Source organism: Pleurodeles waltl, chromosome 10, assembly GCF_031143425.1.
Source record: "Pleurodeles waltl isolate 20211129_DDA chromosome 10, aPleWal1.hap1.20221129, whole genome shotgun sequence".
NCBI classification, from domain to species: Eukaryota; Metazoa; Chordata; class Amphibia; order Caudata; family Salamandridae; genus Pleurodeles; species Pleurodeles waltl.
Window position 1 is genome coordinate 1,033,617,803 of NC_090449.1, and position 26,073 is coordinate 1,033,643,875.

Sequence of the window (26,073 nt, forward strand, 5' to 3'; positions counted from 1 at the left end):
ACAGGTGTGTATACCTGTAGATAGTTTGATTACACTTATGCAGGTGTGCATACCTGTATACAGTCTGAATTCTCTATACAGGCATGTATAATTGTAGATAGTCTGAATACTCTATACAGGCATGTTTACCTGTAAACATCCTGAATAATCTCTAGAGGCGTGTATACCTCTAAACAGTCTGATTCTGCTATACAGTTGTGGATACATGTAGATACTCTAATTACTCTATACAGGTGTGTATACCAGTAGACAATCTGATTACTCTATATAGGCATTAAGGGGGTCATTATGACCCAGGTGGTAAAACCTGCCTACCGCTGCGGCGACAGCCGCCAAAAGACCGTCGCCGCGGCTACCAGCCGTCCGCCAAAATATTACCACAGCCAGATTTCCGCCAGAAGGATTGCGGAAATCTGGCTGTGGCATGCCAGCGGATGGCGGTAAGGTGGCGCTGCTGCCAGCAACAGCGCCACGCCAGTAGACCGCCGGCAGCCGTATTATGAGAATAATATGGCCTGGCGGTGTTCTGCTGGCGGACGCTGCTGCTGGCAGCAGCACCTCGTCCCGTCTCCTGCCTAAGTACCCCCTGGATCCAGGTAAGTGGGTGATGCGACAGGAGAGGAGGGTGGGCTGTTGTGTGTGTTGTGTGTGTGTATGTCTGTGTGTTGCGTGTTGTATGTGTGTGCATGTTTGGGGGTGTGAGTGCGTGTATGTTGAGTAGTGTGAATGCGTGTCTGCGTGTATGTATGTGAGTGTGTGTGGATGTGTGTGTGAATGGATGCATACATGCATGGATGAATGTGGGAATGGGTGTGTGTATGCGTGTGTGAATGGAGGGGCGTGTATGAAAGAACAGGTCTGGACAGGAAGGGGGCTGGGGGGAACCTGTGAAGGGGGAGAGGGGTGTGGGAGACCCCTATCAGTGACAGGGAAGAGACTCCCTGTCACTGATAGTGCCTACCGCCATGGTTTTTGTGGCGGTAAGGGAGCCACGAAAACCATGGCAGTAGGCGGGGTCATAATCCTGCAGGCAGGCAAGTGATGGCCTACGACCTGGAGATTGTTGTCTCCAGCCCGACGGCCGTTACCGCCATGGTGGTCGGTGTGGTACATTGGCAGTTTGGCCTTAGCGAAACCGCCAATGTCATAATACGGAGGAAAGTACCACTAGCCTGTTGGCAGTTTCCTACATATTTCCACCGACCGCGGGGTCATAATGACCCCCTTAGTCTGAATACTTTATAGCGGCATGTATGCCTTTAGAAAGTCAGATTGTTTTATACAGGTGTGCATACCTGTAGATAGCCTGAATATTATATAGAGGCATGTGTACCTGTAGATAGTCTGATTACTCAATACATGAGTGTCCATCTGTAGATAGTCTGATTACTCTGTACAGGCATGTATACCTGTAGGTAGTATGAATACTCTATGCAGGTATGCATACCTGTAGACAGTCTTAAAACTCTATACAGGTGTGTATACCGGTAGATAGCCTGAATACTTTATACAGGCATGTATATCTGTAGACAGCCTGAATACTTCATACAGGCGTGTACACATGCATTTAGAGGTGTGCATAACTCAAGATAGTTTGATTACTCTGCACAGCTGGGTATACCTGTAGATAGCCTGAATACTCTATGCAGGTGTCTATACTTTTAGACAGTCTGAATACTCTATACAGGCATGAATACCTGTAGACAGTCTGATTAATTTATACAGGTGTGTATACCTGAAGACAGTCTGAATACTCTATACAGGCGTGTATACCTCTAGACAGTCTGAATACTATATAGACGTGTGTATAGCTGTAGATAGTCTGATTACTCTATACAGGTGGGTATACTTGTACAGGAGTGTAAACATGTAAGTAGTCTTAATACTCTATAGAGGTATGTATATCTGTAATCAGTCTGAATACTCAATACGGGTGTGTATTCCTGTAGATAGTCTGATTACTCTTTAGAGTTGTGATTACCCAATACAGGCATGTATACCTATAAATAGCCTGAATAATATATAGATGCCTGTATTCCTGTAGACAGTCCTATTACTCTGTACATGTGTGTATACCAGTAGATAACCTGATTTAACAGGCGTGTATACCTGTAGATAGTCTGAAGACCCTGTACCGGAGTGTATACTTGTAGATGGTATGAAAACTCTATGCATTCCTGTATACTGGTAGACAGTCTGAATACACTAGACTGGCATACACGCCTGTACATAGTCTGATTTCTCTGTGAATTCATGTATACTTGTAGACAGTCTGTTAACTCTATACAGTGGTGTCTACCTGTAGATAGTTTGAATACTCTATGTAGGCCTGTAGACAGTCTCAATACTCTATATAGGCATGTATACCAGTAGATAGTCTGATTACTCTGTGAAGGTGTGTATGCCTGTAGAAAGTCTGAATACTCTATACAGGTGTGCATTGCTGTAGATAGTCTGATTAATATGTGCAGGCAGGTATACCTGTGGACAGTATGAATACTCTATTGAGGTGTGTATATCTGTAAACAGGTGTGTATGCCTGTAGATAGTTTGATTACTATATATAGGTGTGTATACCTTTAGATAGTCTGATTACACTCTACAGGTGTGTATACCGGTGGATAGTCTGATACGCTTTACAGTGTTTAAACATGTAAGTATTCTGAATTCTCTATAGAGGCGTGTAAACATTTAAGTAGTCTGAATTCTCTATACCTGTGTGTATAACTGTAGATAGTCTGAATACTCCTTACAATCGTGTATACCAGTAGACAGTCTGATTCCTCTATACAGGTGTGTATACCTGTATGCAGTCTGATTACTCTATAGAGGTGTGTATACAACTAGAAAGTCTGATTAGTCTATACAGGCATGTATACCTGTAGACAGTCTGATTACTTTATACACCCTTTGTCCCTGTAGACAGTCTGAATACTCCATTGGGGCGTGTAAACCTGTAGACAGTCAGAATACTCTACACAGGTGTGTATACCTGTTGACAGTTTCAATACTCTATACAAGTGTGTATACCTGTAGACAGCCTGATTACTCTATATGGGTGTGTATACCTGTAGATATTCTATACAGGCATGTTTTTCTGTAGATAACCTGAATACTCTATAGAGTCCTCTATACCTCTAGACAGTCTGATTTCACTACACAGGTGTGTATACCTATAGATAGTCTGAACACTTTATAGAGTTGTGCATACCTGTAAATATTCTGATTACACTATACGGGTGGGTATACCTGTAGATAGTCTGATTACTGTACACAGATGTGTATAGATGTACAGTCTGATTACTCTCTACAGGTGTGTATACCTGTAGATAGTATGATTACTCTCTAAAGATGTGTATACCTTTACAGGTGTGTAAACTTGTAAGTAGTCTGAATTCACTATACAGGTGTGTATAGCGATAGATAGTGTGACTAGTCTAAACAGATGTGTATACCTGTAGATAGCCTGAATACTCCATATAGGTGTGTATACCTGTAGACAGTCTGATTACTCTATGCAGGCGTGTATAAAGCTAGACAGTTAGAATGCTCTGTACAGAAGTGTATACCTGTAGATAGTCTTATTACTCTATGCAGGCGTGTATACCTGTAGACAGTCTGATAACTCTAGACAGGCATGTATACCTGTAGACAGTCTGATTACTCTATGCAGGCCTGTAGACAGTCTGAATACACTTTAGAGGCATGTACACCAGTAGATAGTTTGAATGCTCAATGCAGGTGTGTATCCCTGTAGACAGTCTTAATACTCTCCACAGGCATGTATACCTGTAGGTAATCTGATTACTCTGTGCAGACATGTATAACTGCAGAATATCTGAATACTCTGTAGAGGTGTTTATACCGGTAGATAGTCTGATTACTATGTGCAGGAGTGTATACCTGTAGACAGTCTGATTACTCTATACAATCGTGTATACCTGTAGATAGCCTGCATACTCTATAGAGGTGTGTATACCTGTAGAAGGTCTGATTACTCTGTAATGGCGTGTATACCTGTAGCTACTGTGATTACTCTGTACAAGCATGTGTATCTGTAGACATTCTGAACACTCTGTACAGGTGTGTATACCTGCAGACAGTCTGAATACATTGCACAGACATGTATACCTGTAGATAGTCAGATTACTCTATGCAGGCCATAATGCACCTTACATATATGGTTCAGTTCCAAAACAAGGTAAGGGGTACACGCCGAGTCGACAAGATAACAGCTTGATAGTAGAGGCAATGATATGCCTCTAAGAGTATTCAGAGTATCTACAGGTATGCACACCCATACAGAGTAATCAGAGTATCTACTGGTGTACATGCCTATATAGAGTAATCAGACTAACTTTACACATACACAACTGTATAGAGTAATCAGGCTATCTACAGGTATGCATGCCTGTAAACGGTCTACAGGTATACACACCAACCACACCCATGTAGAGTAATCAGCCTATCTACAGGTATACACACCTGTACAGAGTGTCTGTACCGGTGCGTCCACATGTAGATAGTCTGAATACACTTTAGAGGTGTATTTACCAGTAGATAGTCTGATTACGCTATACAGCTGTGTATACCTGTAGATACTCTAATTACTCTATAAAGGTTTTATATGAGTAGATAATCTGAATACTCTATACCGGTGTGTATACCAGTAGACAGTTGGATTACTTAATGCAGGCGTGAATACTTGTAGATAGTCTGAATACTCTATACAGGTGTGTATCCCTATAGCTAGTCCTTTTACTCTATACAGGCATGTATACCTGTAGATATTCTGATTCCTCAATACAGGTGTGTATATCTGTACTAGTCTGATTCCACTGTGCAAGTGTGTATACCTGTAGGAAGTCTCTTTGGGTATGTATAACTGTAGAGGTCTTTAAAAATGTAAGTAGTCTCAATATACTATAGAAGTCTCTATACCTATAGGTAGTCTGATTACTGTATACAGGTTTATACACCTGTACAAATGAGTATGCATGTAGTTAGTCTGAATGCCCCATACAGGTGGGTGTAAATGCAAATCATGTACAATTCTCGCAAAGTAGAAAAGTAAGGTTGGGGCACCTCTTCCACAACTGGCATCTGTCGACTTCTAATACTAGTAAGAAAAGTACTATTTAATGCAAGGTAGTTGCTGGCTGGTGGCTTTTTCACCAATTATGATGTAAAAGTCTCGCATCAAGGTGGGCATTTTAAGAATGCCACAGCCACCAAAGGCTGTCTTCTAGGAATATCACGGGAGCAAAAACACATACATCTTGTGGCTGGTTTATTTTTCAACTATCAACTTTGGAAGGAAAATGCACTTGTATAAATGCATGTAAACTGCAAATCTATAAATATAGCTTTTAAGTCTGGCCCTCCTACTTTCACTCTTTTATGGCAGGCACAGTATCATGTCCATTCAGTGCAATTTTCCACGAAAGCAATTTCTTCCTGGAAACAGATTAATAATTCATTCCTTTGAAGTGCATCACTTTGTAAGCATCCGTACCTTCCTAAGCCGTCAGAACACATAAAAATAGTAATTGAAACACACAACACTTTATGGAACACAACAATGCCCCATTAAGTCATCAAAATTAATCATATTATTGATGCTCAGAAGACTCGAGACCTCAAGAGCACCCTTTAAAGGCTCGTGACCAGCTGCCTTGAATCGTGCACTGATTATTATATGACAATTTGCTCTCCCTCAGCAAGTAAATCATTCCTCCCTGCTGCTTTCAAATGCCTCTCAAGGGCGCTGATCCCTTTCGAAAATGGCTGCCCTGTCAGCACAGGCCCTGAAGTAAATCACTGCTTAGCATTCCTCTACTCAGCAGCCTTTGCAGGACAATCAGGCGTAGATTGTGTGCGTGATGTGGACAAGAACACGTGCATAAACACCAGGCATTGGAGTGCAAGGGGCTAGGCCTGCACATCAGTACTGCAGAATTGTCATCTAAGAGAGCCACTAGCGTGAAGGCTAAATTCTAAATCTAGTTAGCAACATTGTTACTAGTTACTCATTATTGCTACACCATAAAGGAAGTCCTTGTTACTCTGACAGGCTCTGCTGGAGAGCAGGGGGCACAGCATTGGGAGGGGAAGGAGTGAGGTGGCAGAAGGTGGTGGCTTTGGTGGCTGGAGGCAGTGCTTAATTTGAACCGGTGGTTTCCGGTGCGGGGCACCGGCACTTATTTTTGAGAGCCGGCACTTAATTCTCTGCTACAGGCATTTAATGCGAGCAAAAGACACATATGGGAAAGGCGGAGGAAGATAAAACCGAAAAAGCGTCACAATGGGAGAAAGCAGAAACTGCAGGAGTGAGCTGAACCACAGGGAGTGGCTGAAAAGGGATTAAAGAGACCCGAAATGGCTTTCGAATTACACTGCCTCGTTTACTGTGCCTGCACATTTAAATGCGTCAGCAACGTGTTTCAAAGAGCTTTGGGTTTTTATTTACAAATTAGGCACTGGCTGAAGGATAGTTATTTTTTATATTTAGGATGGGGTGGAAAAGTCATGTTATGTATAACTCCATATTACTCCTCTGCCCTGGCACAGCAGGTGAAAGCAGGGGTAGATGATTTTGAGGTCAAACGTGACATAAAAATATACATTGTTAAAAAGTGAATAACAACTGTTTTTCCCCTCCGAGGTCTGGGTGACCTTATAAACAACGAGCTTCGCTCTTGTGTTCTATTTGATGTAAATCAGAACCCTGTGGTGAAAAGCATTCCTATTATTCACTGTTACCCATCTATAATTCTAAATGTAATAAATGCAACGAAAAGGGAACCATGAGATATAAGACTATTAAAATATTACAGGTCGGGAGTAGGTAATTAATGTCACTGCAATGAGTAATGCCCTTTAAAGGTCCCCCTTCATTCATGGTGTCTTATTTTTCTTCTGGATCAAGGAGAGATAGATGGTGTCCCTGATTTCGTCAGGAAAGATAAAGATGGGGTAACTCACTACAAACTACTCCCAACATATGAGATGTGGCAATACTAGGCCTGTGAAAGGGCCCAGGGAGTGGTACCTGAGGGGAAGGGGTCGAGAAAGCATAATCATATTAGTGTATGCTGGATGCCCACACCCTTTGCCTAGTCAGTGTAGATGCTCCCAACACGGATGATGGAACCTTCTTTGGGAAACTTTTGACAGTGCTGCAGCAGTTCTTGCCCATGGGGATGATTGTAGCAGGGGATGTGACTGTGTGCCAAATGGTGAGATGGACGTATTAATCCCTGACAGGGCACTAAACCCAGAATGACAGAAGCCCTGATACAGATAATGCAGGGCATGGGGTTGGTGGGCACTTGGAGGGCCCAGCACACCCAGACACATACGTACTCCTGTTACACCCCTGTAACCGATACGGCACAGTAGGCTGGACTTCTTTTTCACACAAATGGAAACCACACAGCCGGTAACCAAAGCAATGTATTTGGCGAGATATATTTCAGATCACTCACCCTTACTCCTCACTTAGGGCCAGATGTAGCAAAGGTTTTTACCCATTCTGTGTCTATGGGAAAAAGTGTTCGTACATATGGCCCCTACTGATTGACCCGAAGAGCACCGCAAGTACCACTACGGCGGATGAGTGTGAATGCTCGTGCTGACCCGGCTTACAGAGGTACACTTGCAGGGGCCCTGTCTGACTATTTCAACATTAATTGGGAGAGCACCCAGCAGAGAGCGATGGAGTGGGATGCCATGAAGGTGGTACTTAGGGGCATGGGCATAGCAACAGGTGTCCGACACACATTGGAATAGGACTTGAAAATCCAGGAAGGATTATTAACAACTCTTGAGAGGGCATTGCAGACAGATGTGACGGTACACCCCACGCGGGGAGGTGCAAAAAAACAAGTACTCTCCCAAGTACTCTCCAAGTATGTCCGTTTCTCCCACAGAAGGCATCTACATATGGAGGGCGACAGGCAGGCAGATTATTGGCCAGGATGGTGCAGCAAGAGTGGTACTCCAACCCTGTACTATTGATTAGGGAATCCTCATGCCAGATTCCCCTGTGACAGTCTCCTGTCCAGTTTGCCTGCAGACAACCTTTGCTGCCTTGGTTTGTGCCGCTCTTCTGCTTCTTTTCTCATCTCTTCTGATTGTTTTTCTCTCCCTTTTCCCTCTTTTCTGCTCCTTTCTACCCTCTCTCCTGCTAATTTTTCTGCTCCTTTCTCCCTCTCTTCTGCTCATTTTTCTGTTCCTTGTCCACTCTTTCTACAGTTTCCCTCCTCCTGCCATTTTCTGCCTCCCTCCACCCAGTGCCCCGCCTTCCCTCCAGGACCTACTTATTGGAGGCTGCAGCCTGACCCCAATGAGCAGGTCCTCTTGCTTGCTCCCCCTGTGACAGTCTCCTATCCAGCTTGCCCACAGCCACCATCTGCTACCTTGGTTTGTGCTACTCTTCTGCTCTTCTGACCATTTTCTGCCCCTTTTCCCTCTTTTCTGCTCCTTTTTCCTCTCTTCTGCTAGTTTTACTGCTCATTTCTCCCTCTCTTCTGCTCATTTTTCTGCTCTTTCTCCTCTCTTCCCACCATTTCCCTTCTCCCGCCATTTTCCACCAATGGCATGTCAATGGCAAACCAGTATGGAGCCGTCCATGCCTGGACCATGTTGAGCGCCCAGCACCAGGACCCTGGCCCTCCCACCATCCTCTGCTACACTGGAGCTCCTGGCCCTGGACCCCGGTCACTGGAACATCTGCTGCCACACATCCACCCCGCAAGCTACCAAAGGACCCTTCACTTGCCGCCACTGCCACTTCTCATGCAACACAGGTCCGCCAGTCACTTCCCTCCACAAGACCATAAACAACCCAGAGCTAAATGCATCCTAATGCAAGGTAACCGAGAAACAGTGAACACAGAACCTCAGCACCACCCAACCTGAAGCATCATCAGAACTTGACCAAGCCATCCAGAACTTCTCCGCATGGACCACCAACTGTGCCGACAGACTTGCCCTGTTGAAACCAGCAAAACACAGCAAAATCTCAAAACATGCTAGCTGGTACACCCCAGAGCTCAGAACCATCAAGCGCAACTGCTATAGACTCGAGAAAAGATCTCTCTGAGTACATGGGGACAAAGAAAGGGTGAACTGGCATGCAATGTGCTTACGCTTACCATCATTGTTGGTTCACACCTTTGTAGGCCAACAAAAACGGTGTACCAACTTTCATTAAAGGTCAATGTGAGGCTGTAATGTTCAGGGGACTACAACTTCCAGAGCCCCTTTCGGTCTGCCCCTTGGCAACAAAAGGAGCCTTAACAGTCCTTTTTTATACAGAGGAATTGAAGGGGAACAGGTGGCATCTGGAGAGCTCAAATACATAGCCTTGTGCCATTACCTCTTAGTGGGTCTCAATCATGAACAATGGTGCAGGGCCACACAGTGATGAGGTGGAGGAGAGAGGGCAAAGTACTGGTCGCAGTTTTTGTGATCAGTGAGCTATTTTGCCATCAGGCCGGTGTGCTAATAGATAGGTTTGCAAAAAACCCAGTTTGTGCTGGGTTCCAAGTTAAATTACCTCATAAATATGTATGAAGTAGGTCACAATTTGCGACCAACTAGGTTTCACCATGTCTGTGATTAATTTTAAATAAAACAATATATTTTTTTAATACAGCCTGTTAGAAATGGGGTCTTTGGTTGGCAGTCAGGTTACCCCCTGTCCAAGCAAGGACCCTCACGCTAGTCAGGGTAAGTCAGACACAAACCAAATTATCCAGTGCCCACTCTCTGGTAGCTTGGCACTGAGCAGTCAGGCTTAACTTAGAAAGCAATGTGCAAAGTATTTGTGCAATAAATCATACAATAACACCATATAGCACCACAAAAATACACCACACAGTGTTTAGAAAAATATATAATATTTATCTGGATAAATGCAGGTCAAAATGATTAAAATGCAATAAGTATATTTTGAGATATCACTGAAAGTGATATAAAGTGTCTTAAGTCTTTTAGAAGCAAACAAAGTCTCTTTCAAACACAAAGTACCTGGTTCGCGTGAAAAATCTCTGCAAAGAACTGCAGAGGAGAAGAAGCGTGGAAACAAAGGGGTGTGCGTCGATTTCTCGGGCCGCACACTGCGATGCGTCGTTTAGTTTTCACGCAGGAACGGCTGTGCGTCGATTTCCAGCGCTTGGTTGTGGATTCTCTTCAGGTTGCTGGGTTTTCAGATGCCCCGGGGACGATGCGTGGATTTCCTGCACTGGCAGGATGAAGTCACAGGAGCTGCGTCGATCCAGTGGGCATTGTGTCAAATTGTCCACCGCACGGCAGGTGCTGCGTCGATTCCTCTCTGCAAGTCTGGCGTTGTCATTCCGGCTCGGCTGTGCGTCAATCCAGTGGGCCGTGCGTCGAATTTATGATTGCTACGCTGGCGCTGCGTCGATCTTCTTGTTGTGAAGTCAGGCTGCGTTGTTCCGGTTTGGCTAGTGGTGAAATTTTCACTGCAGTGCAGGCTGTGCATCGCTTCTGATAGGCTATGCGTCGAATTTCGCCGCACAAGGAGTCCTTCTTGTAGAGATGAAGTCTTTTTTGTCCTGAGGCTTCAGGGAACAGGAGGCAAACTCTGTCCAAGCCCTTGGAGGGGTGCCCTAAACGCGCCCCTCCAAATACCGATTCAGTATGCAAACTGTGAGTCAGAAACATGTTACGGAATCGCAATTTGTGTTTACTAAAAAAGGTCTTTTTGCGTTTGCTAAACGTCCAATTTTGTGAAAAGCTTGTTCATCTGGGCCTGTATTTTTTTTTTAATTCATTGCAATGCAACTATGTATGACTTTATTGTGCTTCTATTTCTTACTGGTAATAGTATACCGGTAAATGTAATACCCTGAGTCCTACTCCCTAATTATAATTCAATACAGATGAGTCCTCCCTGCCTCCCCAGACACCAGTACCAAGAAACCCCACACAATAAAAGCCCATCCCCCATCGTACCTCTTTACCTTAACCAAGCTCACAACTAACTCACTATGCACTTGTTCTGCACCAGGAGGGCTGGAGGGAGTTTGAATTAAAGGTAGGAGTAGGACTCAGAGTAATGTTAGTACTGGTATGTAAAAGAAGCATTAGACTTACGTCCCTCCTTCACTTGATTTCATTACAGATGAGAGTTAGCAAGCAAAGCACATGTACAACGGATAGTGGTAAAGAAACAGAGTCAGGATTTATTAAAAAGAATATGAACAATGCCCCTCTCCCTTCGGCTCGGGCATTTAACGCGGGGAGCAGGCCTTTAATAGCTAGTAGAGCCCGCTACGGCGGGTTCTAAGGCTATATTAAAAAGATGAGGAGAACCCTACCAGCATCTAGCATCTAAACAATGCACCCTCATCAGAGGAAGGTGAAGGAAAAAACTCAGGGAAAATAAAGTCTTGATTTTGTGAAAGGAGTAATACAACTTCAGAACTAAAGGAGGAACCAACAAAAGAAGGAACCAAAACCAAAACCACTGTATCGTGAAAAATTCTACAGAATGGGATTTCGCAGGACAAAGCACCTCAACCCCTGAATCTCATTGCCGAAGTGATCCTTACAAGACAAAAGGTGTGAGTTTAAGTGTCAGGCATTGAACATCAGCAAGATCTGAAGGTTCAAAAGGAAACTTTGTTGATTCCCCCAACACTAGATTCAAATCCACAGAAGGAAATTACCTCAACAAGTTAGCACATGTATTCCCCAAGCTCTTTAATAGTCTAGCAAGTAGACCTGCATCATCCCTCAGATTTCCCCAATGAATTCTGAAAGCCCACACAGTTGCCCATTGAACCCTAAGGGTATTGACTGTAAACCCTAGCCTTGACCCCTACTGCAAAAAATCCATAATCAACATCAAACTAACAGAGGTAGGTTCCAAATCCCTCCTCTTACACCATTGTGAAAAAAAGATTTACAATGTCTGTTGTATACTTGCAAAGTTGACATCCTTCTAGAAGTTTGGAGAGTACCCACTAGACTCTCCAGAACTCCTTGCCTGAGGACTGGAAACTCGAGAGGAGAGGGGACAATTGTCAGGCTTCATCCTTGTGACACCCTCAAAGCAATCAATAGAGGGAACCAATTGGGCAAGTGGGTAGCAATCAACACTATTTGAGCTTGCTGCCTTCTCAACCTCACTGGAAATGATCTGAGAAGAGGAAACTGATTGAAGGCATACAACAGTCTTCTTTGTCCATTGGCAACAAAGGGCATCTATTGCCCAAGCGTTGCTGTGCCTTGAACAAAACAGCTCGACTTTGGCATTGGTTGCTGATGCAAACAGATCCAACATTGGAATCCCCCAACACTGTGTCAACAGATCAAACATCTTAGTGTGGAGAGAAAAGATCAGTGATGACTGAAACGGAGGTTCCCTGCTGAGAACATCCGGTCTGATTGGATGCCACCAGAATATGAATTATTATTATTATTGTTAAAGAAATGAGGCAGTTTTGCACCAAAGAGAACATCCTTTGAGCAATCATGTTGAGTGCCCTTGATCTGGTACCCTCCCGTTTGTATATATAAGCATTTGCTATGATATTGTCAGGGCGGATCAACACTGCCTCCCCTATGATCTGAGACTTGAAAAAAAGTAGAGCTTGAAAAACTGTCTGAAGCTCCCTCCAATTGGGAGATCTCTTGGCCTCTAGTAGAGATCTGACAAATTCACCTGATGACAGGCCAACCATGCTCCCTATCTGGATTGGCTGGCATCTGTCATGATTATCGTTTAATAGGAGGATTTAGAGAAACCCTAACCTCTAGATTGGGAGAGCTCATCCACCATGATAGCTTGTTTTGCATTTGCTGAGAAAGAGAAGTCCTGAGTGAGAGACCCTTACAACTTGGATCCTACTTCTCCAGAATCCATGGCATCTACATGTGTAGGTGGAACCTTACCCATGGGACAAGAACAATTGTTGAAGCCAGATTCCCCTGGACGCTCATGAACAGGGAAACATTTGGAGATTGTTCAGTCCACAAATCCAGAATGTGATGTAGGACCTTGAGAACCTGACAGGAAGGCAACCATACCCTTCCCTCTAGAGTTTGGAAACATGCCCCTATAAAGACCAAATCATGAGCTGGATTTAAACTGGAATTGCCCCAGTTTATTAGAAACCCATGAGGTTGGAGCACTTCCAGAATGCTGTCATATGGGACACCAAAAGCCTTTCAGGCGGAGCTTGCATCACTCAATCAATCAATCATCGAAATACAGGTGGACAAAAATTCCCTCTGCATGAAGAATAGCGACCAGAGATGTTAGAACTTTGGTGAACACTCTTGGAGAGGACTTGAGGCCAAAGGAATGGACCTGAAACTGAAAATAGTCATTCTCTACTGTGAAGTGTAGTTACTTTTGATGTGATTTCCTGATGGGAACATGCAAGTAGGTGTCCTCTAAATCTATTGATGTCAACCAATCTCCTGTCTTTATTTAAGGAATTATAGAATGTAAATTTACCATCTAAAAATGGACTGATTTTATCCAGGAATGAAACCATTTTAAATCTAGGACAGGCCAGAACGACCCTGAACACTTCTGAACCAGAAAAACGATGGAGTACGCCACCATTTCCCTCTGTGCCTGGGACACTCTGGAAATCATGCTTTTTCTAACAAAGATTCAACTCCTTCCAGAAGAGTAATACATTTGGGACCCACTTTTGGAAGATGAGTGATCCTTATTCCTGTGGAAGGAGGATGTTGCAGAAACTCTATTGCATAATCCTTCTTGACGTCTAGAACCCAGGCGCCTGAAACATCCTTTTTCCAGTTTTTCAAATAGTGATGAATTATTCCACCAAGTAGCCTTGGCGTGGATGAACTGTAATAGTCAAAATATCTTTTTGGGTGGAGCCTTCTTACCCACATCCTTTTTAGGGTAAAATAACTTTGTTTGGTATTTCTTTCTTCAGAACAAAGATGACTTATACTCTTTTCAAGGAGAAGCTGAGGCCCTTTCGTTCCAAAATGTTTTGGATCCTGATTTCCCTTGTATGGAAGTGCATGTCTGTGGTCCTTGAATGCTTTTGAAATCATGGAATACAGCTGCTCTTTGAACACAGAGTTGCCCTGAAAAAGTAGTGTTCGAAAGGAAGATTTCTCACCCATCTTCGCCTTCCATTCTCTCATCCACAAGCTACTTCTGGCCATAATCAGTGCTCCAGCTGACATTCCTGTCATTTTGATCATGAAATGTCAGCGAGCAACCGTGCTTAATATTTCATATCTGCTAGTAGCTCCAAGCATTCGAGTCCTTCCTGAATGGCTACCGCCAGCTTGTCAAAGTCCTTGATTACTGACTGAGCAGTATATGCTGCATACATGCTAGCTTTCAGGGCCAGATTCACTGCAGAAAACATCGTCTTTAGACCTGAAAGAACCTTTTTATCAAAGGCATCAGAAGGGGAAAAGTCCTCCAGATGAATCAAGTTACTACCAATCAAATTGGCTAACATGGCATCCCCATTGATGTTATGAGTTAAAACGTCATCACCCTCAAGCAAATACAATTTTTATTCGAAGTGAGGAACCATTATCTTGTCCAAATGTTTCTATTCTCCCATGTTCATGTCCTTAAAATATCCATGGAAGGGCATAGCCATAGCACATGGTTTAATGTACTGAGGAAAAGGACCTCCCTTCCTTCGTACACACGGAAAGGATTGAAACTCAAATTGTGTGAGACAGGCAAAATAATGTCCCACAACTCCTCTCTGACTGCTAAGTCCCCTGGCCCAGGAAACCTCACCCCAGTCCAACACCGTCAACGCGTCCTCTGCTAAGCCACTGATCCCACCACCATTGGGAACCTGCAGCTCAGCGTGGCCCAAGGCCCCTTAAAGAGCACTAGAATCCAAGGAGCATGATGTTGCAGCAGTGCAGTAACAATAGACCCCGCAGCCTCTGCAGCTCAGCGTGGCCCAAGGCCCCTTAAAGAGCACTAGAATCCAAGGAGCATGATGTTGCAGCAGTGCAGTAACAATAGACCCCGCAGCCTCTGCAGTGCAGCGTGGCCCAAGGCCCCTTAAAGAGCACTAGAATCCAAGGAGCATAACGTTGCAGCAGTGCAGTAACAATAGACCCCGCAGCCTCTGCAGCTCAGCGTGGCCCAAGGCCCCTTAAAGAGCACTAGAATCCAAGGAGCATAATGTTGCAGCAGTGCAGTAATAATAGACCCCGCAGCCTCTGCAGTGCAGTGTGGCCCAAGGCCCCTTAAAGAGCACTAGAATCCAAGGAGCATGATGTTGCAGCAGTGCAGTAACAATAGACCCCGCAGCCTCTGCAGCTCAGCGTGGCCCAAGGCCCCTTAAAGAGCACTAGAATCCAAGGAGCATGATGTTGCAGCAGTGCAGTAACAATAGACCCCGCAGCCTCTGCAGTGCAGCATGGCCCTCAAACCCCATGGGGGCCCCTTCTGGCACTGTGCACAGTTGGTGGGCCCCTGGCTGAGAGCTTCTGACTGGGTCTGGAGCATGGGGAGGGGCCCTCCATTAATTTTGCAGGCCCCCACAAGTTTTGTTACGCCACGGTGTCGCAGTAAGCTTCCTCACTCGATCTCACAAGTTGCATTTCATTGGTCAACGAGGCCCCGCCACCGTTGACAGACTGTGTCTAACTGGGAGACATAAAAAGACAAGCATTTGCAATGCAACTGGTCGCGTGCTTGCTTGAGCTAGAGCAAATAGCATTGTAAACTCCAAACCGGACTTTTCTTGCCACATAATTGAGAATGAAAATAAACCATTTTCACATAACTAACTGGAATTTTCTTGCCATTTAAACTGAAAAGTAAAAGTTTCTCATCAGCGAGCTGACGGCCGCCATCAGTGCAAAGCAGACACACAAAGGGAAATAAAAGTTCACTCGTAGTGAAACCTATCGGAAAAAGTGCAATTATCCATGTAAACAGCAAAAGTGTAATTATCTACCTAACCAACAAAAGTGCAATTAACTATGTAACAGGGTCGACGCATGCAAAGCGCTCAACTTCTGCCCAGCGAGATCTCGATGTGAAAAAAGTGAAAAAGTAGTCCAGAAACCAGACGGAACACGTAGAGCCTCGTATGTTTTCAGTACTTGGTCGCAGTGCTCGAGGAGGCTAAACACCGGAAAAAGCATGATTTGTGCATGCCTTTCACTAATGAAAGCAAGCAGATTTTAAAAGGCAAGCCCCCGAACCAATGAAAGACGCTGACCTGAGATGGGCGTGGTTTCAAGCCCAAAGAGAGATTACAACACGGCTTTGCGCTCGCCCCTAAACAAGAGTTATGGAGGAAGAGGGGCTTTTATTGGACAGTGTTTCTTGGGATTGGTGTCTGAGGGATTCAGGGAGGTCTCATGCGTCATGATTTGAAGCGAGGGAGGGATATAAGGGTAATGCGTGCGCAGGTATGCAGATTTGTTCCAGGCTGTTAGTGCTGCGTCTCTGACCAGCCTGCCCCTTTCCATGCCTCGATGAATTTGCTTTAGCTTTTGATGCTCATATTTGCAGTGCTGGATGTCTAGAGTACCGCATCAAGAACTGCTGTTAGACAAAAAGGATCAGCTGAAGATGAAACAAAGAAAGTCTGGGGGAGCTGTGGGAATATAAAAAAGAACCTTGACATCGCTCTGAAGAGAGATGTGTCGAGGAGAACAGAGAGCCTGCATCTTTCACTTAGCTTGCTCTTTAAACATTCAGAGATGCTGAAAATAAATACAGTACGTGCAGTTTGATGTAGGTTTTTGGATCGAAAAAACAATAATATGTTTTTTTTATGATTGCTGCCACACATTTCTCAGATTTTCACTTATTATCCTGAATAATTGGACTTTGGGGGTTATTACAACTTTGGAGGAGGTGTTAATCCGTCCCAATTGTGACGGATATTCCACCAGCCGTATTACGAGTTCCATAGGATATAATGGACTCTTAATACGGCTGGTGGTATATCCGTCACTTTACCGTCACTTTTGGGACAGAGTAACACCTCCTCCAAAGTTGTAATAACCCCCTTTGTCTGCTCGTAGATTTGACATAGATTTGGGCGCCACTAGCTCGGATTGTGGGCTTAGACACCAACAATCCTCTTTCTTAGGAGCCCAGTCACCGTAAATGTAAATTTTCAGTCCATTAAATGGAAATAGCTCCCAGAGGTGGAGAGATAATTTATCTAGAAACAGGTATTTGGCTGCTGCTTCTGTTTGTATGGTTCCTGTGTTAATAAGGGACCTGCGTGCCGTCTTGGTACCACCTTAATAGGTGTTTGTCAGAACAAAGTCTATGCATAAGCCACCTAGGTGGTCACCTATGGCGACCCTTCATGAAGGAGCCCCACTCACGTTCCAGGTCCAACAAGGAGTTTGAAAAGATATATCAAACCTGGAATGAGTAATCGGGGCTTTGATATTGCATTGTTCACCATGCTTGGTGGCAAGAACAATGGAGCCACCAACCATGGCTAGACAGTACCTTCCCTAGACAGTAAAATACATTGTGAAGGACCTGGGGTCGGTGTTTAAACCAGGGACTTTCTCAGTCTTGGCTGCACTTGTCTTCTATATCTAATTCGGCAGAGTGCAACATTTTACTATGTAGGTGAAACTCATAACATTTGTGAACTTTCCAATAAATTAAATTTGTGATATTCTGCACATTTTGTAAGTGTGAAATATTGCAAACTTTTTTTGTGGGGTACAGGTTCGACCAGAAAACTTCCCTTCCTGGTATTTACCAGGACTTGAGAACACAATATGAGTATAGGTGATATTTATCGCACATGATAAATAAAGATACTACGGGGTATGTTTTTTTATTGAGTGCAGTATACACCACAGATTACAAATTGTTGGAGAATAACATGCGGATCCTCATGATATGGTTGTCTCCTGTTACATTTCTGCATGTTTGACCAGCTGTAATTCAACGATAGTTGAGTCAACGCATCGGATGATTATCAGATCCATTAAATATGTATCCACTCATAATTCCAACCCAATGCGTCAACAGGGGTTTACGCACGGGATGGATTTTAACCTCAAGTTTTCATAGAAGATTGTGAAGGGGTCACTGGTTGTATGATGTCACATCCTGCTACCTCTAAGGGCAAAATAATGTGTGATGTCACTTTTTCAATCCCTATGATTTGTTGGAATTGCATCACTTCAATATTTTGCAATTAGACCTTTGGATGGGGATTAATTTCTCAAGATTAAAATGTTACGACAGCGTGTTTACTTTTACAGTATCTTGTGAACTTAAGTAACCCTGATTCTCTGTTTTTAGGTACCTAGTGGGAGAAATTAAGAAACGAGAAGGGTTCCAGCTTCTTATGGAGGTAAGTCACATGGTACTTAAGAACAAGTGAATGGAGCGAGGTCTGGGTGGTGCACTGGCTGGGCGTGGAGCTGTCTCAAGTTTTGAGTGTTCAAATTGTACATCTGCTGAGCATGTTCACAAAGGAATTGGCAAGGTTTTGGGGTTTGACATGGTGAGATAATTTGTAATCGATGAATGTAGAGAAATTGCATGAATCAGTATGTGACTGATTTTGCAGCAGCATAATAAAGGGATTATTTCAGCTTCCTAAAGGTGTAAGAAAGTGTAAAGTGTCTCATAGCCTCTCAATGTATCGATAGACATGCTGCCAAGGTCAAACTGAGGCATGCTCAGCGGAGAAAGCATTCTAATCCACAGGGTGCTGGAGAAAGCCAGAGACTCAAGGAGCAAACTCATCCTTATATCCCCACAATGGACAAGACAAGCCTGGTTCTCCGACCTACTGGAGCTGTCCAGGGGACAGATGATCTCACTAAAACCAGTGAAGGATCTTCTGATAATACATTGCGGGGAGGTCTATCACCAAGAACCAACCATACTCAGCTTAGTGGCTTGGCTCCTGAAAAGTTCATACACCAACTCCCCCACAAGGATGATGGAAATCCTAAGGGAAGTGAGGAAACCAAGCACATGGAAATGCTACAGACTAAAATGGAAGAGATACATCTATTGGTGCACAGTCAACAATAAAATGGACTCTAGGACACACAAGAACACAGTACTAATATACCTCGCCCACCTGCTAGACAGTGGCCTCACCTATGCTTCATTAAGGGTACATCTGGCAGAAATAGTGACATACTCTAGGGGCACATCAGGAGTCGCCCTCTTTACATCCACAGTAGTAAAGAGATTCCTAGAATGATCAAAGAGAGTGGCACCACCAAGATCAGCACGAACACCATTGTGGAACTTGAACACTGTGCTAACACAATCGATGGCAGAACCATTTGAACCCATGCACAAATCGGATTCAAAAGTCACTCTCCCTAGAGACAGCCTTCCTAATAACAATCATATCGCTTTGCAGAGTAAGCGAACTGCAAGCACTAACGGTACAGGAACCTTACTTACAGATACACAAGGACAAAGTGGTCCTCAGAACTAACCCTCAGTGCTTACCAAAGGTAATAATTCAGTTCCAAGTTAATCAAAGCATACCCCTGCTGGCTTTTCTCCAGGAGCCAAATGCACAAGCAGAGAGACCTGTCCACACTCTGGACATCCGAAGGGCTCTAATGTACTACTTAGAGGAGACAAAAGCATTTTGCAAGGGAAACCAGCTTTTTCTGTCATTTTCCAAAGCAAACAAGGGCTCACCAGTATCCAAGGCAACTATCAGCAGATAGATTGTTGCCCCTATCCAAATCTGCTACGCCAAAGCCGGAAAGCAGCTAACTACCAAACCCAGAGTGCACTCAACCAGAAAGAAAGGTGCCACACTGGGCTACCTGGCAAACATACCTATTGAGGAGATCTGTGTTGCAGCGGCCGGGGCATCACCACACATCTTTGCAAAACACTACTCTGTGGACATTCAAATGAACAAGGAACCACAAGTAGGACAGAAGGTACTACAGCACCTATTTGCCAACTCATCCACATTTCACCACAGCCAGCCCAAAGGAGGGGATACCACTGTATAATCTAATTGACAACAAGTGAATCCAGAAAAGGATTTGTGCTGCAAAACTAAATGGTTTCCTACCTGTAGAAGTAGTTTTGCAGCTTGAAGAATTTTCTGAATTCACATGAAACCCACCCACCTCCCCAAAAATGGTATAAGAAGCGAACAGGTGTGATAAAAAGGAGAAGAGAAAGAAAAAAAAGAATCTGAAGATGGAAGCCAAGCACAGGAACTTCCAGGGAGCCACAGAGGATGGGACTAAGCACCAAATGATGGTTGACGATGCCCCCCCAGGGAAAAAAAAGACTAGAACACAACTTTCTGGACCCAACCAAAAGATGGCAGAATAATACACAGCATGTGAAACCAGAAAACTCTTCAAGCTGCATTACTACTTCTACAGGTAAGAAACCATTTAATTTTCTGACCCCACTGGGAAGGCAGATTGTGAGTCTGCCCCCGTTATACCACCCCCCACCAGGGTGACAGAGGGTCAGATAGGTCGGATAGTCTTTCTGTTCCCCTCGTGGGGCAGATTGTCGGTTGTCTCCAATCTTCCCCTCTGGATGAAAAAGCCTATTAGATACCAGGGATTAGAAATGGGTGCTGGTAGCCCTTTATGGCATAGAGCCATGTCTCCACTTAAACTGGGGCAATACAGTCTTTCTGCCCCCACCCCCCTCCTGGAAGGAGATTTGGGGATTTGTCCACATCTCCACCCTAACGGGAGGCATAAAGCCCCCTAGACATTGGGGAATTTGTTTTTGTGAAAAAAGGTCAGTGGTTAGCCCAACCTGGCACAGGACCATTCAGCCACCTTAAAGGGGCCAATTCTGTCGTTCTGCCCCTGAGAAGATAATTGGGAGGGTTCCCCAAATTTGCCCCCTAGGGGAAAAAGAGATCCCAGTAGGCAACAGGGATTTGGAAATAGTATCTGAAAAAAATACGGGTGGCACAAGCTGGCATTGGGCCATGCTCCCACCCCAGAAGGAGCAATAAAGTCTATCTGCATCTCTGTGATGGCACATAGGAAATTTGCCCAGATTAAGGGTTCACCCATAATTTGCCCCTGGGGAAAAATGGTAGGGGCTACCCACCCAGACATTAGGCTATGCTCCACAATAAGGCCAACAGTCTTTCTGCCTTCCCACTTCGGCTTGAATGGCGGTTTAATACAATTTTGTTCTAGGGGTCAAAATGTCCACTAAACATCAGGGATACATTTTCTTGTTTTAGTAAAAGAATTTTCAGTGTGGGTAGCCTAATGGCATTGGGCCTACCCCCCACTCCTAAAGCCCCAGCAGTCTTTCTACCTGCATGGAGTGCAAAGCATCCCAATCCTCATTGCAAGCAAGAGGAAATCTGGATTCTTTTGTGGGTAGTTTGGACTAGCGGGGAAGATGGGGGTGAATTAAAATGTTCCTCTTACTTGCCATGTAGAATGGCTGCTCTTCTCGGGACCCGTGCTCAGCCACCAGCCTAGGAATCCTGCTAAACCCAGGAATTCCTGAAAACATGACACCCAGAGATATCCAGAGTGATGAGGCCGTATTTGGATCACACTATGTTTCCTTAGCCCCAATGACCTTCAAATCTTCTCAAACTTTGGTAGAAAACGTGCATTTTACTCACATTTCTGTGATGGTCTCAGCTGCCGCCAAAGAAACCTACAGAACCTAGATATTTTTGAAAAGGAGGCATCTAGGGTAGTCCAGGGTGGTGTGTCTTGTGTAACTCCCATGACATTATATTACCCAAAATGTCCTGGAAACCTCAATCCTCTATTATAATCTCACATTTCCCTCACATTTGTATAATGGCAACTTCTGGCATCTTCAGGGACGCACACATTTCCTGCCACCAAGAGTTTCCTCACTTCTCCAGATAAAAACACTAGCAAACTAGTGTGGTTTGGCTCAGCACCCATGACACAAAAGGCCTCAAAATGTAATATGGAGGCAACAACAGTAGTGGTTGCTGTGGTTTTTTGGCCTGGACTTAGTTGCCACCTAGTGAAACCTACCAAACCCAGACATTTTTGAAAAGCAGATATCCAGGGGAGTCCAGGGTGGTGTGCCCTGCATATATTTCATGACAGATTTAACTCACAATACCCTGCAATCTTCAGATTGTGCTTAAAATCTGACATTTTCCTCACATTTCTGCAGCTCTGGGATTTGCTTGTTTATGCAAAAGCTTAAAACCTTGATGGATCATATGACCAGAATGGTCTGATGGACAAAAAGGTATGTTCCTTTTGTAAATCTGGTATTGTGACAAAATATTACAGATGAAAATGTATTAATCACAAATGGCTAGTTTTCCATACTAATTTTAATTATTTTATTTATTTCAAATATTAGTTTCTTTGGGAAAAACTTCAGATATCTACACAAATGACCCCTTGATTAATTCAGAGGTTTGTATACTTTTTAGAAATATATAGCTTTCTGGGATCACCCATGAGTTTCACCTCTGTTTCCACCACAAACTGCAAGTAGGTTGAAACCGCAACAATTAGGAAAAACGGACTACCTCTTAGAAAACTGCAAAAGCTGTGGCAAAAAGATTTTTAATACAATGCTGCCCATTCGGATAGCTGGTAAGATGGTGATCCTAGCACAGTAAATCTTTTCTGATGCCATTTTTAGAAGAAAAACATATACTTTCTTGCAGAGCCCTTGTTTATCATGTTTTCCCCCAAAAACTAAATTTAGATGTATTGGACTATTTTGTCAGTTCTCCTAATGGAAAATACAATCCCTGGCTACCTTTAGAATCCCCAGGATGTTGGAAAAACAGGACATACATTTAGCGTGGATGCCTTTTGTGGAAATAAGATTATTAAGGTTTAAGTGGAAGCTATTGCAAACACTCTAAAAGGGCTCAGCATGGGGGAGCGGCAAAGCCCCAGAAGTCAAGTGGTTAAAAAAAGGAACCGGATGCACATCTGACTAAACGCTCATCGTCACCCTCTCTTCTGAACTGATGCCAGGTGCGCAAGGACACAGCACTCCGGTGTGGCCTCCAGAGTCAGGCAACAAATTGGAGTCCCCAGCAGACCTAACAACAGCTATTTTGAGTTTTCCGTCCAGGGAAACAGTCTATAGAACACACCTTCCATATGAGCATGTGGTCACGCCAAACCAGCACTGAACCAAATAAGTGCAATAAAGACAACAGAAAATTAATAGGAATAATGAAAATTGACTCACCTGCCTGCCACTGAGCAGCAAGATAGAGGAGCAAATTCTCACTGAGGGCCATATTTATGAAAAATTCACTCAACACAGCAAGCCATCTTGCTGCTCTGTGCTGCGTGAAAGGGCAGGAACGCACCGTATTTACGATTATTTAACACATTCTTGTCCTTTCCTAGTACCTTTAGTAGGCACTTTCAGCTGCCTACCACCAATGCATGCACCCTTGCACCACGTTGGCAGCGTGCCTGCATTGCAGGCAGGATTGTTTTGTGTGCAGCAAGGGACACCTTCCAGCAGAAGAACAATCCTCAGAGGCATTTTTCTCTTTCTAGGTGTGTTGCAGAATTCAGCACACTTCGGAAGACGAAACAGTGAGGAGAAATAGATATTTCTCCTTGTTGCTCCTCTGCTGGGGAGGTGCACAGTTCTGACACATTCCCGGGTCTACCTATGTTGGTAAATCTGGGAATGTGTCAGGACATCCACACTCTACCCATGGCACGCCTACCTGTTGCAGTGAATGCAAGGCAGAGATTTGCGCCGACTTGCATTACTCTCCATCTATCAGGCAACTCAGGGCCATGCAAGGTGGTCTTGCATGGCTTGACAAATCTCATTTAGGTTTTTGCTCACTCTTGCATCCCCTTGTGATGCAAAACCTTGATCAATATGCCCCCGAGTGCTTATGTATGGCACGGTTGTAAGGATCTCTATCTGCATAGTTTTGCCCCAAACCATGAAGGGAAGTGTATTTGTTTTTTTTCAGTTTGTTCTTCCAATACTTTTGATATCTACTGTTGAAATGAATGCAGAAAAAATATACATAATAGCAGCCTTTGGCCTTGACATAGCATTTATTCTATGGATGTGTTCTTTGAAAAGACTTCCTATCACTAAGTTCGCCCTTATCGCTTGTTAGCATGATTTTGCAGCCACAGTCCCTGCCTCCTTCACAGAGCCTCAACAGCTACTGACTATTATCTGATTTATGTTATTCTCAAAAAGCAATCCCTTAACAACCAGCAACATCTTCTAATCTTTTCAAATGTGTCTGCAGCATTTCAGCATCTCAGCCACTGATGGGCAGATTGTGATATTGTGTAGATTTTGTGCCACCCTCATCTCCATTTGCTACATTCTTTTTATCTCCTGGCATTTGCACAGCCTTTATCAGAGAGTGTGTTCCTGGCTCCCTGGCCATCATAGGCCTACTCGGGTATCCCTAGACACCAGTAAACTGAGGCCCAGATTAAGGAACATTTTGTGCTAGGTCTGCATCGAAAAAGTGATGCAAACAAGTGCAAAATGTTTATTTTTTATTTTCTTTCAGGTGTAAAACTTGTTTTGCCCTGAAAAGCTGCCAGAAAGTAACTTGAAGTAGCATAAAGCGCTGCTGTGCATTACTCTGCATCAAGAGCTCATTTCATGGGTTGTATATGGGTGTCCCCTTGGTTTTTGACGCAAAAACCTAACTACTAACTACAGTAGACAGAGTTTTGTACCAAAAAATAACTCCACTTTGAAACGGGCATTGTGCATCATACATAAGGAATGGAACAAGTCTTAAAGTAAGCCTAAGGATAGAATTTTGTATGAGAAGCGTACCCTTTGAGTCTAAAACCTATGCTACACTCACACATACACCCTTGCACTATGGTGCAAATGTATCTGCGTGGCACTCTGCTGCCTGATTGCGCGTTAGTGATAGGGCGAGAGCAGGATAGTGCCATATCTCTCTATAGACATGGTGCTTTTCTGCTCTCTCCTTCTTACACAGCTCAGTGCAGCAACTTTGGGTGCTGAACTGAGTTCTGTGACATCTTTGTGAATCTGGGCCCAAGTGATGTGTCTGTGTAGGTTGTGGGTCTTAATAAAACAGCAGCAAGATTATACATAGATGAAGGCAGTGCTTAATTTGTGAAAGAAAGCATGTCGGTCCCTAAAGCTCTGCTCAAAAGACCACGTCTGGTACTATTAAATGTCCGCACGTGGAATACTAAAGTGCTAGTCTCAAATCCACCACAGGTCTCTTTACCTACCTACCAGACACTCCTTGCCCCTTTATCTAACTCTTGCAGGCTCCTGCTCTCTCCACTTGTGACAGTTATTCAGTTTTTGTCTTACTTCTTCTTTCCCCTTTGTGGATTTTTCCTGGCTCTCTATGTGTTAATGTCTGAAGAGGAAAGGTAAGTGCTGGTCCCCGAAAATGAGTGCTGATGGCCCCCAGCGGCAACCACTGGCTCAAATTGAGCACTGGGTGAGGGTGCATTTAATGCACATTGTGCACCACCATGCAAACTTCATGCTGTTTACATATACCAAATGTAGCTCTTCCGGGCTGCACTAAGAACTGCCCCAGGACATCCATCTGCAGAGCGGTTCAGTGGCAGGCACCCAGTTCCCATGTGCAGTGCTCAATAGATGCAGCAGGCAGCAGCCCATCCCCTCCCTAAGGGTGTAGCTACCATCAGAGCAGCCGGTGCAGTGTACTGGGGTCTAGAGACCTAAGGGACCCATTGAACCCTTAAAATTGCAGTATTTTACTGTCCACAAAACAGTGAAATGGGCCATTTTCCTTGCTTGCACCAGGGCCCGTGGCTGTGGTACTGATCCTCCCACCGTTGGTGGGAGGTTAACACTTCCCTCAGTGGAAGCACTCCAACAACACACAGCAGACAATTATGACAAGACCAGTTGTTCTAAGTTTTATGAAATATTAAGTGAAATTTGAATTCTGTGATGTCCTGGCGAATGACTTTAGGTAAGCTATTTACAGAAATGTGATGTGGGAAGAGTTCACTGAGTTGTACCGGCTGGTGGGGGGTCATCACCAGCACACACCACGACCCGGTGATTTCTTTCAGTGTGAGCCTTCTCATTGAACATGA

At 44.2% G+C, this 26,073-nt stretch overlaps 1 protein-coding gene across 1 annotated transcript in view; it reads left to right on the plus strand.

Annotated features, from left to right (window-relative positions):
* GADL1 (glutamate decarboxylase like 1) overlaps nt 1-26,073 on the plus strand; it is a 358,673-nt gene that overhangs the window by 219,363 nt on the left and 113,237 nt on the right. The window contains exon 13 of the mRNA XM_069212001.1: nt 18,302-18,353. Within this exon, the coding sequence (XP_069068102.1) occupies nt 18,302-18,353 (52 nt within the window). The remainder of the gene's footprint in view (nt 1-18,301; nt 18,354-26,073) is intronic.